Source organism: Phoenix dactylifera, chromosome 10 (genome assembly GCF_009389715.1).
Source record: "Phoenix dactylifera cultivar Barhee BC4 chromosome 10, palm_55x_up_171113_PBpolish2nd_filt_p, whole genome shotgun sequence".
Taxonomy (NCBI): Eukaryota; Viridiplantae; Streptophyta; class Magnoliopsida; order Arecales; family Arecaceae; genus Phoenix; species Phoenix dactylifera.
This window is the reverse complement of record NC_052401.1, coordinates 2,340,099-2,354,053: the sequence shown is the minus strand read 5'-3', so window position 1 is coordinate 2,354,053 and position 13,955 is coordinate 2,340,099. Positions and strand designations below refer to the sequence as shown.

General features: G+C 43.0%; 3 protein-coding genes across 3 annotated transcripts; 2 read left to right on the top strand and 1 right to left on the bottom strand.

Moving 5' to 3' along the window:
* Window positions 1-1,844: 1,844 nt before the first annotated feature.
* Window positions 1,845-2,660, top strand: LOC103703094. The gene has a single exon (XM_008785805.4). It carries the CDS (start codon window positions 1,973-1,975, stop codon window positions 2,414-2,416), a length of 444 nt encoding a protein of 147 aa, XP_008784027.1. The 5' UTR covers window positions 1,845-1,972; the 3' UTR covers window positions 2,417-2,660.
* Window positions 2,661-3,963: 1,303 nt separating this feature from the next.
* On the bottom strand, window positions 3,964-8,072 carry LOC103703226 (pentatricopeptide repeat-containing protein At3g18020). Its single transcript, XM_026803040.2, has one exon. It carries the CDS (start codon window positions 7,901-7,903, stop codon window positions 5,564-5,566), a length of 2,340 nt encoding a protein of 779 aa, XP_026658841.2. The 5' UTR covers window positions 7,904-8,072; the 3' UTR covers window positions 3,964-5,563.
* A 3,292-nt stretch (window positions 8,073-11,364) lies between these two features.
* On the top strand, window positions 11,365-13,955 carry LOC103703225 (putative pentatricopeptide repeat-containing protein At5g52630). Its single transcript, XM_008786007.3, has one exon. It carries the CDS (start codon window positions 11,751-11,753, stop codon window positions 13,821-13,823), a length of 2,073 nt encoding a protein of 690 aa, XP_008784229.1. The 5' UTR covers window positions 11,365-11,750; the 3' UTR covers window positions 13,824-13,955.

The following is a 13,955-nucleotide window of genomic DNA, read 5'->3' as shown; positions in this document are numbered from 1 at the left end:
GTTGGCTAGTCGTGGCCCCACAGCTTCCATGGCCAAAAGCTCAAAAAAGGACGGTTTAAAGTTATGGGGGAAGAAATTTTTGTTGAAGTATTTGGTGCTGTGAAGGTTTCATAGTGGGACGATGAGAAAGATTAAAATTCCTAGGTGGGGTTGGAAAGGAAAGATGCTTGTCCTGCACTTCTGTGCTTGCTGAAATAAGAAACTTCGTGGAATACGTTGCACCAACGTCATGAAATCCATCACCTTATCTCAATATATATAATTTGCTTTGTTTCTCTGATGAAGAAAAGGCGAAAAAATCTTTGCAGTGTGATTGAAGGCTTTTTTAATGATAGCAAAGGATTACTTCTGAACTCTTTCTGATTCAACTTGTCTAAATATGCAGATGTTTAATAAAGGCCAGGTGGCGTATCCTTCTGGGCCTCCCATTCAATCAAAAAAAAAAAAATGCAGACATTGGTAAAAATGAATGGTGTATAGAAATTAATTGAGCTTCGGAGACTTTAAATAAAAGTGAAGTGAGTGGTGCACCAGTCCATTAAGCAAGAGGACACAACGTAAAATCCTTGTCTTTCGTCCCTCATGAAGGTTTGATTCTCTTGCAGGCTTTGCAAATATGGTGACGGGCGAAATATGCTTGATCCATTTAATCAGTCATATTTTTTTGATGCATGTTATCATGATAGCATTATATTTTTCATGTTATGATGATATATTATTAGATTAATTAGATCTTCAGTACAGATTACCTCTTGTTCCATGCAATATCTTATTATTTAATGTCGGTTCTGCAGATACTTGCAATCGCAGTACGATCACTATAAAATATTAACGACTGAATGAGTCCGACCGAGGGAGATGAGAATGTTCAGCGAATGGAAGATAAATTATTAAGGAATCGTTTTCTGCCTCCACTGAGCAGCCTCTTTGAGGCATGCGTGCTATCTGTTGACAATATAATCCTACCATCCACTCAGAGCCATCTTCCCACAAATTCACTATGAATCATGCTTATCTCATCGGACCACCTTATAACCTCATACCATGACCCCATTTTTTGTATGTATGTATGTATGTATGTATATATGTATGTTGTGTGCATGTATGTATATGTAATCCTCACAATGCCATATTTCAAGTCAGTGATAAAACTCTGCAGTATCTTTGTTGAATAATCTATGTGGACCACACTAGATGAAATTGGGCATGATGAGGAAAAAGAAGTACGAGGGAGGTATTGTAACACGTATATTACACTCCTTCAAACCAAAAGATCTACTCGCTTTATAATGCAAAACAAGCCCTTTGATGTATTTAAGAGATTAAAGGGATCACTCTGGATGTCAACATCAATGGTGACTGGTCAACACTAGTGCCCCATTCGTATCTTGTTGGTCAAACCACTAGCCGTGCAATGAGTGGTCCCTCTTTGCTCCAACCATCTCCCCACTAAAGCAAATGGAAATTGAAAGGTAGACCCACTCATTGCCTCACTGTCCTTAAGTTTCTTTACACGGGCCTTGTTTATGAAGTAGTTGACGAGTATTCTGAGGGCTTAAAAAAAAAAAAGAAAAAGAAAAAGAAAAATCTCGTGCTCTCTTTGATGTACTTTTCTTACTCTGTCAAGACTCCGTTGTAAATCGATCTCATCTTCATGATTTTTTGCTTAGATTGATATCCAAATAAATGTAATGAGACAGATTTTATTATACTGAACCTACAAGATTTTCATCAAAAAAAAAAGGTCCGGACCACTAAATTCAGTTCCGGGGAAACAAAAGTTAAATATGGGGGGTCTACTGGGATACTTTGTCTAGGGCAGCCCTGGGGTATTTCGCCAAGTCAGGGTCTTTTCCTCTAACCTCTTCTTTAAATACTAGCCCTCCCTCCACCATTCGCCCTTGGGGCCTTAATAAATCCTTCTGGTCCAGCAGAAGAACTTTATACGGCATCCAAGAAAAATATAGTATTGATGGGGAATTGCTTAGTTCTTCAGGAGAAGAAGGTGATCAAGATCATGGGAATGGATGGGAAGATCCTTAGATACCAATCACCTGTGAAAGTTCATCAACTGCTATGTGAATTCCCTGGGCATGCCATCTCCGATGCACTTCCTGTCATCGGCCATCTCGATCCTGCAACCGATATGAGAAGCGGGCAGCTCTACTATCTTGTCCCTCCGAAGACGCCACTCAAGGAGACCGGAAATGGAAATGGAGTTGTTAGGATCGAGCTGGTCATCAGCAAGCAGGAGTTGAAGGACTTGCTGCTGAAGGGAGGAGGGGTCACCTTCGACAGTATGATATCTCTCGTTCAGAGAGGACCAAGCAATGATGGCACAAGTGGTGATGGTGAAGAGAAGTGCATCGAGTGGAGGCCTGCTTTAGAGAGCATACCAGAAGGGAATGATTGCTAGTTACAACTACTGTGCTTTTTAGAACTTCATAGGATGGAAAAACTTGCTTCGCCAGCCTGCATGCATGTATACGGATGAGTTTCTGAGTTGGGGTTCTCCTCCTCTTTTCTTTATATACCTTGCTTGTCTAGAAAAGGCGAGGATAGCCCAAGAGCCATATACTCAACTCCATCTCCTTTAAAGCTTCTGAATGGAAATCTTGTTAGTTGCTGGAAATTGTTAACTGAAGTTCTTCTTTTTTTAAGTTTTTCATAGCAAGCATATATAAAGATTTCATTGTGCATGTACTTGCAGACTTGGTCGCTGGGAAACTCGTTTTAAAAACCAAGTGAATATTTTCGTGCCTCATGAACCACTTAATTACCCAATAATTTACTTAGGTCGCCCATGGGGTCTTCTGTGTGTTTAACCATTCATTTGGTTTGCCTTCCACTTCATGTATGGGTTACTGTGATCCGTATTCCGAAGATTGTAGCTACACCCATCACCCATGCAGTAGGCGGTGGTGACAAGGACAGATTGATCTTATGAGTCGAGTTGTGATTGGACCGACTTGGTCCGGAGCTTATCTGATTCCGGTTGGAAAATTTTTTGTTAATTGTAATTTTCACTAGTTGTAAGAGAAATAAATTAACAATTTAAGGTCTATAGGGTGGAAACCGATGCATCTGCTTCTGCTTAACGATTGGTCTAAAGATCAAAAGACAAGGATAAGAGATATTTCTAAACCTAGTTTGTTCTTCATCTCTATCTATTGGAAAAATAGTGTTTGATGTACCTTGTCGTGTTCTTTTTTTCAAAATCAAAAAAACAAAAAAAAAAAACAAAAGAGGTCCTGTAGTGCTTAAAATATCCACTTAGCATTCATTGAGGGGCTGTTTGGTCGGCAAAAGCTAAAAAACTGCAGACTTTAGATTCGCATCTCGTGGGCCAAAAGCGCATTAATAAGAAACAATTAACAATTGATAGTTAATATGGTTGGTGGAAAATCTCGGATTCTCTGGTCTGATACCGCTCTTCTGACCAATAGGAGGATGAAACGTGACTTGTGGTAGATGGTCTCCAAACATTATAGTAAGAATAATGGAACTGAAATAATTAACCTCCATCTTTATATGCTGACTTCGATCTGATCTATATTTGCCAATGTCACGCTTTGTCCCTTCTCAGTTTTTTTTTTAAAAAAAAAGAACCTTATAGATACCAATGGCACTTTATGGCATTTACAATTTAAATCAATATAAGAGGTAAATATAATTTTTCCCTCAAAAAAAAATGACAAGCATAATATAAGTACATTTTCTCTAATGAAGAACTCGATGTGCTTTCAGTTTTTAGCACGTTTCTGAATTCAAAAGCCACGCAGTAGAGACAGTAGACACACTCCTTATCAGAACCAAAAAAATCGAGAGGCCATGCAAAAGTTTTTCTTCTTAAAAACGCAAAAGAAATAGAACTGATCAAGTATTCAAGATCTTGATGATTTCAGCTGCATAAAAAAGCTGTCAACGAGAAAATTAGTAGTGATTTTACAATTGTAGAGTGCCAACTGCAGTTTAGTTCCTGAAATTCTGAACCAAGTTCCAAAGAAAGATGAACACTCGCACGAGTTAACAAAAATATGATAAAATACATGCCAGGGCTAGCCATTATGGAAATATGGATGAAGTTATAGGCTGAAATGTTATTAAAAGGTGCTGATGGTGAACTGTTCTCCACAATTGGACATCGTTATATAATTATGCTTTGATTAATTCGAACCACAGCTGTTTACAACAATAGATAACTGTATATTTAATTGGACACAATCAGATGATAGCTGTACCCAGAAGCTTCATGACCTGCTTCTTGCTACAGAGTCGGGCACATCTGGAGCAACCTTACATCACTCCAAATCTGACATATGAAGTACTGTGCATTTGCATATGTCACAGAGCTCTATTTGGTCTTCCTTTCAACCTTCAGTGCTATTTCGGTGCACCATGCAGAAGGCAGTGCAAAGGGGGGGTTAAACTGCAGATGCAAAGAGCAGGTCAAATCCACAATCAGAAATCCACGCTCTCTGTGGAAATCTGCTATCATGCTATTACTAGATCAGCCTATTTGTGACAAGGAAAGATGAATTCAACACAGTTTCTCTCTTCGCATTGACTGTGAGTGTCGAAAAGAATTTATCCATGCAAGAGGTTTCTTCTCTCGTCAAACATCTATGCAAAGTAAAGGGGGGGAAGTCTTCCACCAGACAGCCCCCATGAATGTTCAGAGCACAACTTTGATGGTTGTTCTCTTTGTGCCGGACTTTGTAGACTTTTCCCAGGGATATCTTTCGCAAAATCATTCGAACTGATGGTGTGATCTCCATGGATGTCCTATAGCATTTTTTTTCCATAAGGAATGCATCTGGAACAACTTCTTCCTGCTTTCCATGCTTTTTGGTCTAACTGTTGAACGGATGCACTTCAAGCATGATAGGTGTATTTTTCAAATTCAAGCTCAGTAGATTCTGCATTAGTGCTCCAACATTTGTGGTGCCATCAACTCCTGAATGTTGATCAACAGCACTAAAGCTGTTCAAGCTCAGTGATCCAACCTGAACCTCTCAGTTACTACATCTGTCTCCACCAAGCTGTTCTCGACACAGCTGCCACCTGGAAAGCACTAAATAGTGACATGCATATGCTGTAACTCAATCCATGGAGCAAAAGGCCACACGAACTTGTCCTCATGGATCTTTGAAGACCAAAACCATGTCATCTGAAAATCTCTCCGCTTCATTGAAACTAACCGTTCTGCAGAAACCATAAATGGTCAATGTCTAGGTTGTGTTTTCAGAGCAGACGACTTTGTCCTCAGTGGAATTTTAATTGCTCTATCAACCTTGTGAATTTTTATACAACAGCATAAGACCGCATTGTACTGCCACATAACATTTAGAACAACTGTTCTTTTAAGATTTTCAGTATCGAACTGTTCATCATTTGAGGGAGGAAAAATGAAACCAATCAAAGCTGCAAGACGGAAGTGTGACAGATAGAGCTGTTAGCATCCGCACTTCTCTTTGATCTGTTGACTTCCTTATCTTCTATCTGCAAACCATTTTGCTCCAAACTTCACTTTTATCACATTTTAGCATAATCTCTAGCTTTCTTAGAGTATCCCAAACACCCTCTTAGCAATCTTCGACAGTGGTTCTCGCTGATCTGGTTGTACAGGTTTTTCTCTACCTGTACCTCCAATTAAATCAATTTTATTGACAACTCTATCGGCCTCACTGGTCTTATCCTCTTCAACTAGTTTAGCAGAAAGGCTTGGATCTACAAGGCCCTCCAATGGGTCTCCATGATTCTCGACCTTATTGATGCATTCCTTCTCTTCATCTATGATTTTTAAAATAGTTTCATCCTCAAATTCTCCTGTCATCACTGTCTCCTCTTTGAGACCTCTACATTCTAAACTTTGGCTATCAAAGGTTGGTTCCTTGCTTTGTTTCTCATGCAACTTCTCTAAAATCCTCCAAGTTACAGCATCAGGCTTCAACCCATTCTTTCTCATCTCACCCATGATCTGATAAGCCTCTTTCTTTACACCCTGTTTGCAAGCACTGTCGACGAGGATGTTGTAGTTCACAATCCCTGGAGCAGCCCCACAATCCACCAGTTCATACAAAAAATCACAGGCCTGATCCAGTTTCCCCATGTGACAAAGACCTCTAAGGATCGCAGCATAAACATAATTGTCATGGATCTTTGAAGGCCAAACTATCTCATCCCAAAATCTCTTTGCCTCTTCGAGCCGATCGATGTTACACAAGCCTTCAATTATTGCTGTGTAAGTTGTGCTATCAGCAGCGATGCCCTTGCTGACCATATCATTGAAAATTTCCATTGCTTTGTCAACCTTCTGAAGCTTAACTAAGCCACATAGAACCACATTGTAAGTCACGACATTTGGAAAACAATGGCATTTGGGCATTGTCCTTTGCAACATATCAAGGGCTTCTTCTGAATTGCCAACATCCAGCAACCCACGAATAATGGTAGTAAAGGTCACCACATCTGGACCAAAGAAGTTCCCATTCAACATGTCACTCATGATCTTTTTAGCTTCAGCGACTTTTCCAATCTTGCAGAAGCCATGGATAACAGTATTAAGAGTAATAGCATCAGGCTGGCATTGCTTCTGAAGCATTGAGATGAGGACATTAAGCTGCTCACTTGGATTGTCCACAAGATGCAGAGCACTCAGAAATATATTGTAGATTCTCGTCTTATCAACACTATCTTTTTGTAACATGAATTCGGCCACATCCTTGGCCTTGTGGAGATCCATTTCTTTGCAAAGAGCCTCGACAAGCACCTTGTAAGTAGGTTCCGACGGTGAGTATCCAAACTCGATCCCTTCCTTAAATAATTGATAAGCCCTCATACAACCTCGATTCTTGCTTAAACCATGGACAATACAATTGTAGGAAACCAAGCTTGGAAAGAAGCCTCTTTTCCTCATTATATACACAATTCTGGAAGCCCCATGATGCCTTCCAGCCCTGCAGAGCGAATCCATCATCTGCCCATAGGCGAACTCCTCTGGGAGGCTCTTCCCCTGCGGCATCTCTTCTGCAATTCTAAAGACCTCATGAATGAATCCTTCTCGGCACAGGGAGTCAATCAAATTGGCAAATGCCGCACTGTTAACCGATGGGTCCTTCTCCTCTTCCATCTTCGGCCAAAGCTCCATCATCAATTCCCTCGCCTCGTCGAGCCTCCGCTTCCTTAAGACTCCTTTAATTAGGACGCTGTAGGTGAGAGAATTGGGCAAGATGCCACCTTTAAGCATTTTGTCGAACAGGCGGCGGGCCTCGTGCAGTTCCCCGGCCCGGCAGAAGCCATTGATGAGGGTTGTGTAGGTGATGGCGTCCGGGAGGCGGCCACGGGTCTTCATGTCGGATAAGAGACCGAGGGCCTCGAAGGGTTGACCTTGGGAGCAGAGGTGGTCGGCGAGGCGGTTGTAGTTGGTGAGGGAAGGGGCGAAGGCGGGTTTGGCGTCGGCGAGGCGGCGGAGGACGGCGAGGGTGAGGGAAGGGGTGGCGGCGTCGAGAAGGCGGGCAAGGAGGACGTTGGCGGTGCGGTCATCGGGGAGCCAGCCGGCGGCGGTGGAGAGGAGGAGGCGACGGTGGGCCTCGTCGGAGCGGCCGACGTCGCAGAGGGAGTGGATTACACTGGAAAGGTTGAGGGAGTCAGGGACGAAGCCTCGGAGGCGGAGGCGATGGAGAAGGCGGAGGGCTGCGTCGGGGTCGCCGGCCGTGGAGCAGAGGAAGTGGATGCGCTTCGTCCAGTAGGAGCGATTGGTTATACTTTCTGCTTCCAACTCCTTTTCTTCTTCTTCTTCTAAGGATTCGTCGTAGGGTCGATGGAGGAGTGGAGATGGGAAAGAGGTGATGGTGGAGAGAGGACGGTAAGAGGGGAGGAAAGGGCGTCTGATGAGAGCCATGGCTTCAACTCGTGAAGAAGAAGACGATGGGAGAGAGACTGCCTTTATTGCAGACTAGGGATGCAAATGAGACGATGGAGCTGCCCAAGCTCGGCTTGGATCAAAGCTCGACTCCACTAGCCGTAGCTCGAACAATTTTCGAGCAGCAAAACACTCCTATCGACGGCCCTAATCGAATTATATATATATATATATATATATATATAATTTTATATATATTATTAATTTAATATTTAAAATATTATATTATATTATATTATATTTTGTTTTAATTATATTTTTATATTATGATCAAAATTTAAATTTGAGCTTGAGTTTGTCTAGGTTGATATTTGAGTCAATCTCGAATATTATTTTTTTTTTCTCGATTCAAGTTAAAATTTGGATATTAAGGTTCAATCGTTCTTGAGTCGAACTTTAAGTCTAAATATTTCGAGTTGAGTCGAGCTTGAGCCTCTAGCTACTCAACTCAGCTCGGCTCGATTGCACCGCTAATGCAGACAAGCTCGCATCCCGGACAATTTCCTTCAATCCTTACCAATTACCATTGTTTAGGTTGGCTATGATTTCTTTAAGTTATTGTTTATTAATTAATACTTATTTTATTTTATTAATTAAGAATTAGCATTTGGAGAAAATAATATGAAAATTTGCAAGAATTGTTTAGAGTTATAGTTCCATATTAATTAATAAAATAAGTATTGCATAGTTTTATTAGCCTGGACCGATCCTCCTTCCAATAACTTAAAGTTTTGGATTGTGAATATGTGATAAATGATATTAGAGCTAGGTTCGTTATGCATCACAACCTTTTTTTTTCTCCACTCCATTTCTCTAAGTCCAAGCAAGGCGTAAGTATGAATAAAACAATATATATCTTGCGATGATAAACAAAAGGATAGTTTAAATTTGTTGTTGCCAATTTTTACTCATGAAAAAAGAGAGAGCTATTGTTACTGAAAGAATAAATTAAATTCGGATCAAGATGCAGGCATGGTTATAAATAGATCAATGTAGAGAATTTACAGTTCGTCCATGAATGAACCCTGACGGGCAGAAGAACTACATGCTACTTTATCAGACAAGAGGGGGACATGCATGCAAGTAATCTATCCTTATAGATCTTGTTTTTATTTATTTTAATATAACAAAGACATAGTCTCATAACAGAAAAAGGAAACGAAATTAGGGCCAGCCCACAAGATGACCTTGGGGACTAAAAAAAAAGGGGACTTTTCCTTAGGTTCCGGTCCAACACCGGACCGCCCATCAATTACCCCAGCATCGGTTCTCTATCCCCAGCGGGCTGGAGTTCGCTCGTCGGCATTCCTCCACCAAAGCCTCTCGAGCCAGCATCAATCCCTTGGAGACGAGAAATCTATCAAAGGCTGCACAATCTATCCAATCCTTCAGCAGGCTCTCCTGCCCCCAGATCTCTGGTATCCAAACCCGGCCTTCCATCTCCATCCTGTGCCTCTTCAGTCTCTCTCTCCCACAGTCCTCGGCCGACAGTCCCTTAGAGCCGACCTCCTTTGAGATCTCCCACCGGGAGCTCTCAGGATTCGCGCGCACTATCCTTCGTCCGCCACCATTATTCGAGGGCATGTCGGGGCCAATGAATTCCTTCGAGTTCTCTGTTTGAAGATTCTCGAAGGATGAAATCTGGTCTCCATGAGAATCCAATACTCGAGTTCTCTCCTCGGAAGGTTGGGTGCAACTGTGGCAAAGCATGTTATCTCCTTCGGCAAATGAGAAGGGCTTCTCCTCCTCTTTCTCTTCGTTCTCCTTCTCAACTCCTTGCTCTTATGGCTTGGTTTGAAGCAGAAGAGTGATGAAGGGAGAGTGCATGGGGGCGGGGGGGGGGGGGGGGGGGGGGGACGCGTTGGAACGACCGTTCATATGGTGGGCGGAGGGGACACGTGTCCATGTCGGGAGGTTGTGAGGATGTGCGGTTGGTGCTCCTTTGGGCCAAGTTGCCAAGGGAATGGAAGAATTTGATTGGATATTTTGGGTGGCTGCCTTGCATCACCCTTTGATACGGGATATCCGCAGACTGGTTCAAGAGCTGTTCGCCATCCAGATTAGTCATGTCTATCATGAGATGAACAGAGCTGCGAACTGGGTCGCCTCATATGTAGCACGCCACTCTGGAGACGTCATTTGGACGAGTTTAGCAGTGTTCCCCACCTGTTGCACTGTTTACTTTCTTTTGATTTGGCAGGATGTACTCAAACTTGATTTATTGGAAATGAAATGTTGTTTTGACCCCCCACACACACACACAAAAAAAAAAAAGAAGAAGAAGGTTCCAAGGGCTCTCTTTTTTAGGTGAGATGCTGACTAATGAATTCTGATGGCTTGGCAGGGCATTGGCCATATAATTGTTATTACAAGAAATGTGTGGCAACGGATTTAATTGTATTTTCTCTCCCTTTCTGATCAGCTCCTAATGGCTAATATATGGGCCAATTTTTCCATTCTTATCTTCTATTTGCTCCTATCCATAACAATAGCCATCTTGCTTTTTTTAATTCTCTAACTATTAGGAATCGGTTTTGTACCTTTACAATAAACCTAGATAAAAAATCTGCTTTGAATTTCCACTTTTTTTTCCTATTTTGTTAGTATGGTTACTAGAGGTTACCATAGATTCTATCACTGCTGTTACAATGGCTGTAGAACAATAATATATTTTAATGATGAGCATCTATTCTATCACAAACCATACTCATTCTACCTAGCATTGGGGCGTTTGTTTGGTTGTGGCTGCACCAAAACCATGCCACATAATTTGGCATGGTTTGTAAAAAATGAGTAACCAACAGCCCATCTTGCACATTATCTAATGAAGTTCAGATGCTGATGGAATTAGCAAGTTATAAAATTAGTTATCAGGGAATATAAAAGTGATTTTAACCTTTTAAGAGAAAAGGCTCTAGTCTGATCAAACTATCTAAAAATAATTTAAAAGCATTTTAGTGATTGTAACATTTTCTTCCTAGTTGTGCCTAACTAGATTTGCAAATCTTCTTTTCCATCCATTTCTCCATGAGTCATTGTGAAAGATAGAGAAAAAGATAACTCTAAAACAAACTAGATTTTAGATATCTCAAGAGACAGACAATGAGGAATCCTTCTCAAAATCTCACATCATTCCAAATTAATCAATTTATTTCCTTTGCTATGATTTAGATGGATCATCTACTCTCTCCTTGCTCATTCTCCACTCTCTAGTAAATCCCTCCTCGCACTTGCAATGCCCTAGAACTTGCACAAAGAATATGAAAGCAAAAGGCCAAGGATTGCAACACATGACTAGTGTGGTTTAAATGGGTTCGATTAGGTTGGATCCAACTTGGACTAGCTCTAATACAGATTTAGACCAAATTTGACTCATCATTTATTTAAAATAAATCAGGTCCTTTTTCAAGTCAAATTCAAAGTAGGTGCATTAGGTTTAACGGACTCGAACCAAGATCATCAATTAATTGGTGTCTTGTGGAATAAAGTTGCTTCAAGTTTCATCCAGACATGTACAATTTTTATTAGTTGTGTCCGGTTTGATCAGAGATTAGGTCTTAATTTAGAAGCCATGTTGAACTTATGGGCCTTAATTTTAGGAATAAGCCATATCCAACCCTATTGGACCCCTAAATATGTTCTACGGCAACATGTCCAAGCAGTCTAATCACCATCCAAGTATATAATCTGGTACAAAAGAGACCACCAAATCTTAACTACTGATGAATGTTGATGGACAGTGATGAGTGATACACAAATCATGGCACATATAACCCTCACATGTTCACTATGACCCATACCTACTAAAGCCCCCGTAGAACCGGACATGAAACTTGTCAAGTCCCAACCATGGCGCCCCCCTGACACGGTCCTGGCCCAACTCATCCAATCTAGCGCCCGAAACCGAAACCCGGGCCGGGGCAAACAGCTCCACGCCCATTTGGTCGCCTCCGGCGCCACCCCCTCCACCTTCGTCGCCAACCACCTCATCAGCATGTACGCCAAATGCGGCGATCTGGATCACGCCATCGCACTGTTCGACAGAATGCCTCAACGAAACCTCGTCACGTGGACGGCCATGATATCCGGCTTCTCCCAGAACAACAAGTTCGCCGACGCCCTCCGGACCTTTTCCTCGATGTGCGCCGCCGGCATTAAACCAACTCAGTTTGCACTCTCCAGCGCTATCCAAGCATCGGCCTCTTTTGGCTCGTTGGAGTTTGGAAGACAGATGCACTCTTTGAGCGTGAAGTTGGGCTTTGATGTGGAACTGTTCGTCGGAAGCAATCTCGCCGGCATGTACTCGAAATGTGGGTCTCTGGTTGACGCCTGCCGGGTTTTTGATGAGATGCCCGACAAGGATGAGGTGGCTTGGACTGCCATGATCGATGGGCACGCGAAGAATGGGAGCTTCGAGGAGGCCATTGTGGCTCTCCGCGACATGTTCCGCGAGGGGACGGCAGTCATCGATCCGCATGTCCTTTGCAGCGTTCTGAGCGCATGCGGAGGCCTGAAGGCGGGCAAATTAGGCCAGTGTCTTCATTCATGCGCGGCGAAACTGGGCTCTGAATCGGACACTTTCGTCGGCAATGCACTCGTCAATATGTATGCAAAGGCCGGAGACATGGAGAGCGCTTCGAATGCAGTCGGAGCGAACTCCAGCGGCTGGAACGTGGTCTCTTGCAGTTCTTTGATCGATGGGTACGTCGAGATGGACCGGATCGAGGAAGCTTCGAAAGCGTATGTCGAGTCTCGAAGGCAAGGACTCGAGCCCAACGAATTCACTTTCTCGAGCATGATCAAGGCTTGCGCCAGCCAAGCAGCACTGGAGCAAGGGATACAACTGCATGCCCAGGTGACGAAATCCAATTTCGTCGGGGACCCTTTTGTTTCTTCCACCCTCGTCGACATGTACGGCAAGTGCGGGCTTCTTAATTCTTCAGTCCAGGTGTTTGATGAAATCCAACACCCCAGCGATGTCGCCTGGAATTCGATAGTGGGTGTGTTCGCTCAACATGGCCGTGGCAAGGAAGCAATCGGAGCTTTCAACAGAATGATTTCGAGAGGGAACAAACCAAATCATGTAACATTTGTTAGCCTCTTGATGGCGTGCAGCCATGCGGGACTGGTGGACGAGGGGCTGGAGTACTTCCATTCCATGAACAAGGGCCATGGTCTGGAGCCCAGAGAGGAGCACTACGCCTGCGTCATAGACATGCTTGGGAGAGCAGGAAGACTCGAAGAAGCACGAGAATTCATTGCCAGAATGCCGTTCGAGCCGAATGCCTATGGGTGGTGTTCTTTGCTCGGAGCTTGCAGGACTCATGGAGACAAGGAGCTGGGCGAGCGAGCTGCGGAGAAACTGATGAAACTCGAGCCGGAGAACAGTGGGATCCACATCCTGCTCTCGAGTATATACGCCTCGATGGGTCGGTGGGAGGATGTGAAGGCTGTGAGGAAGCTGATGAGGGATAGCAGGGTGAAGAAACTGCCAGGATTCAGCTGGGTAGATGTCAGCAATAAGACCCATATGTTTGGAGCTGAGGACTGGTCGCACCCACAGAAGAAAGAGATTTATGAGAAGCTCGAGGAGCTTATGGCTAAGATAAGGGAAGCAGGGTATGTTCCCTTCACAGGCTCTATGCCATGGAACCTGGAAGAGACTTTGAAGGAGAGGCTCCTGCATCATCATAGTGAAAGGATCGCAGTTGCGTTTGCTCTCATTAGCATGCCTGCAACAAAGCCTATAATTGTGAAGAAGAATTTACGAGTGTGCGTTGACTGCCATTCTGCAATCAAGCTCATTTCTAAAGTAGAAGAGAGGGAGATCATTGTTAGGGATCATGCTAGATTCCACCATTTTGCAGATGGACTGTGTTCCTGTGGAGACTATTGGTGATTTCATGGTTCTCATATGCCCTGAATGCATAGCGGCAGTTCTAACGATTCTTTTCTTCTTACAGATGAAAACATTATTGAGAAAGGGTACAGCAATTACAAAGACTGATTGGTTCCATTTGTATCAAGTAAT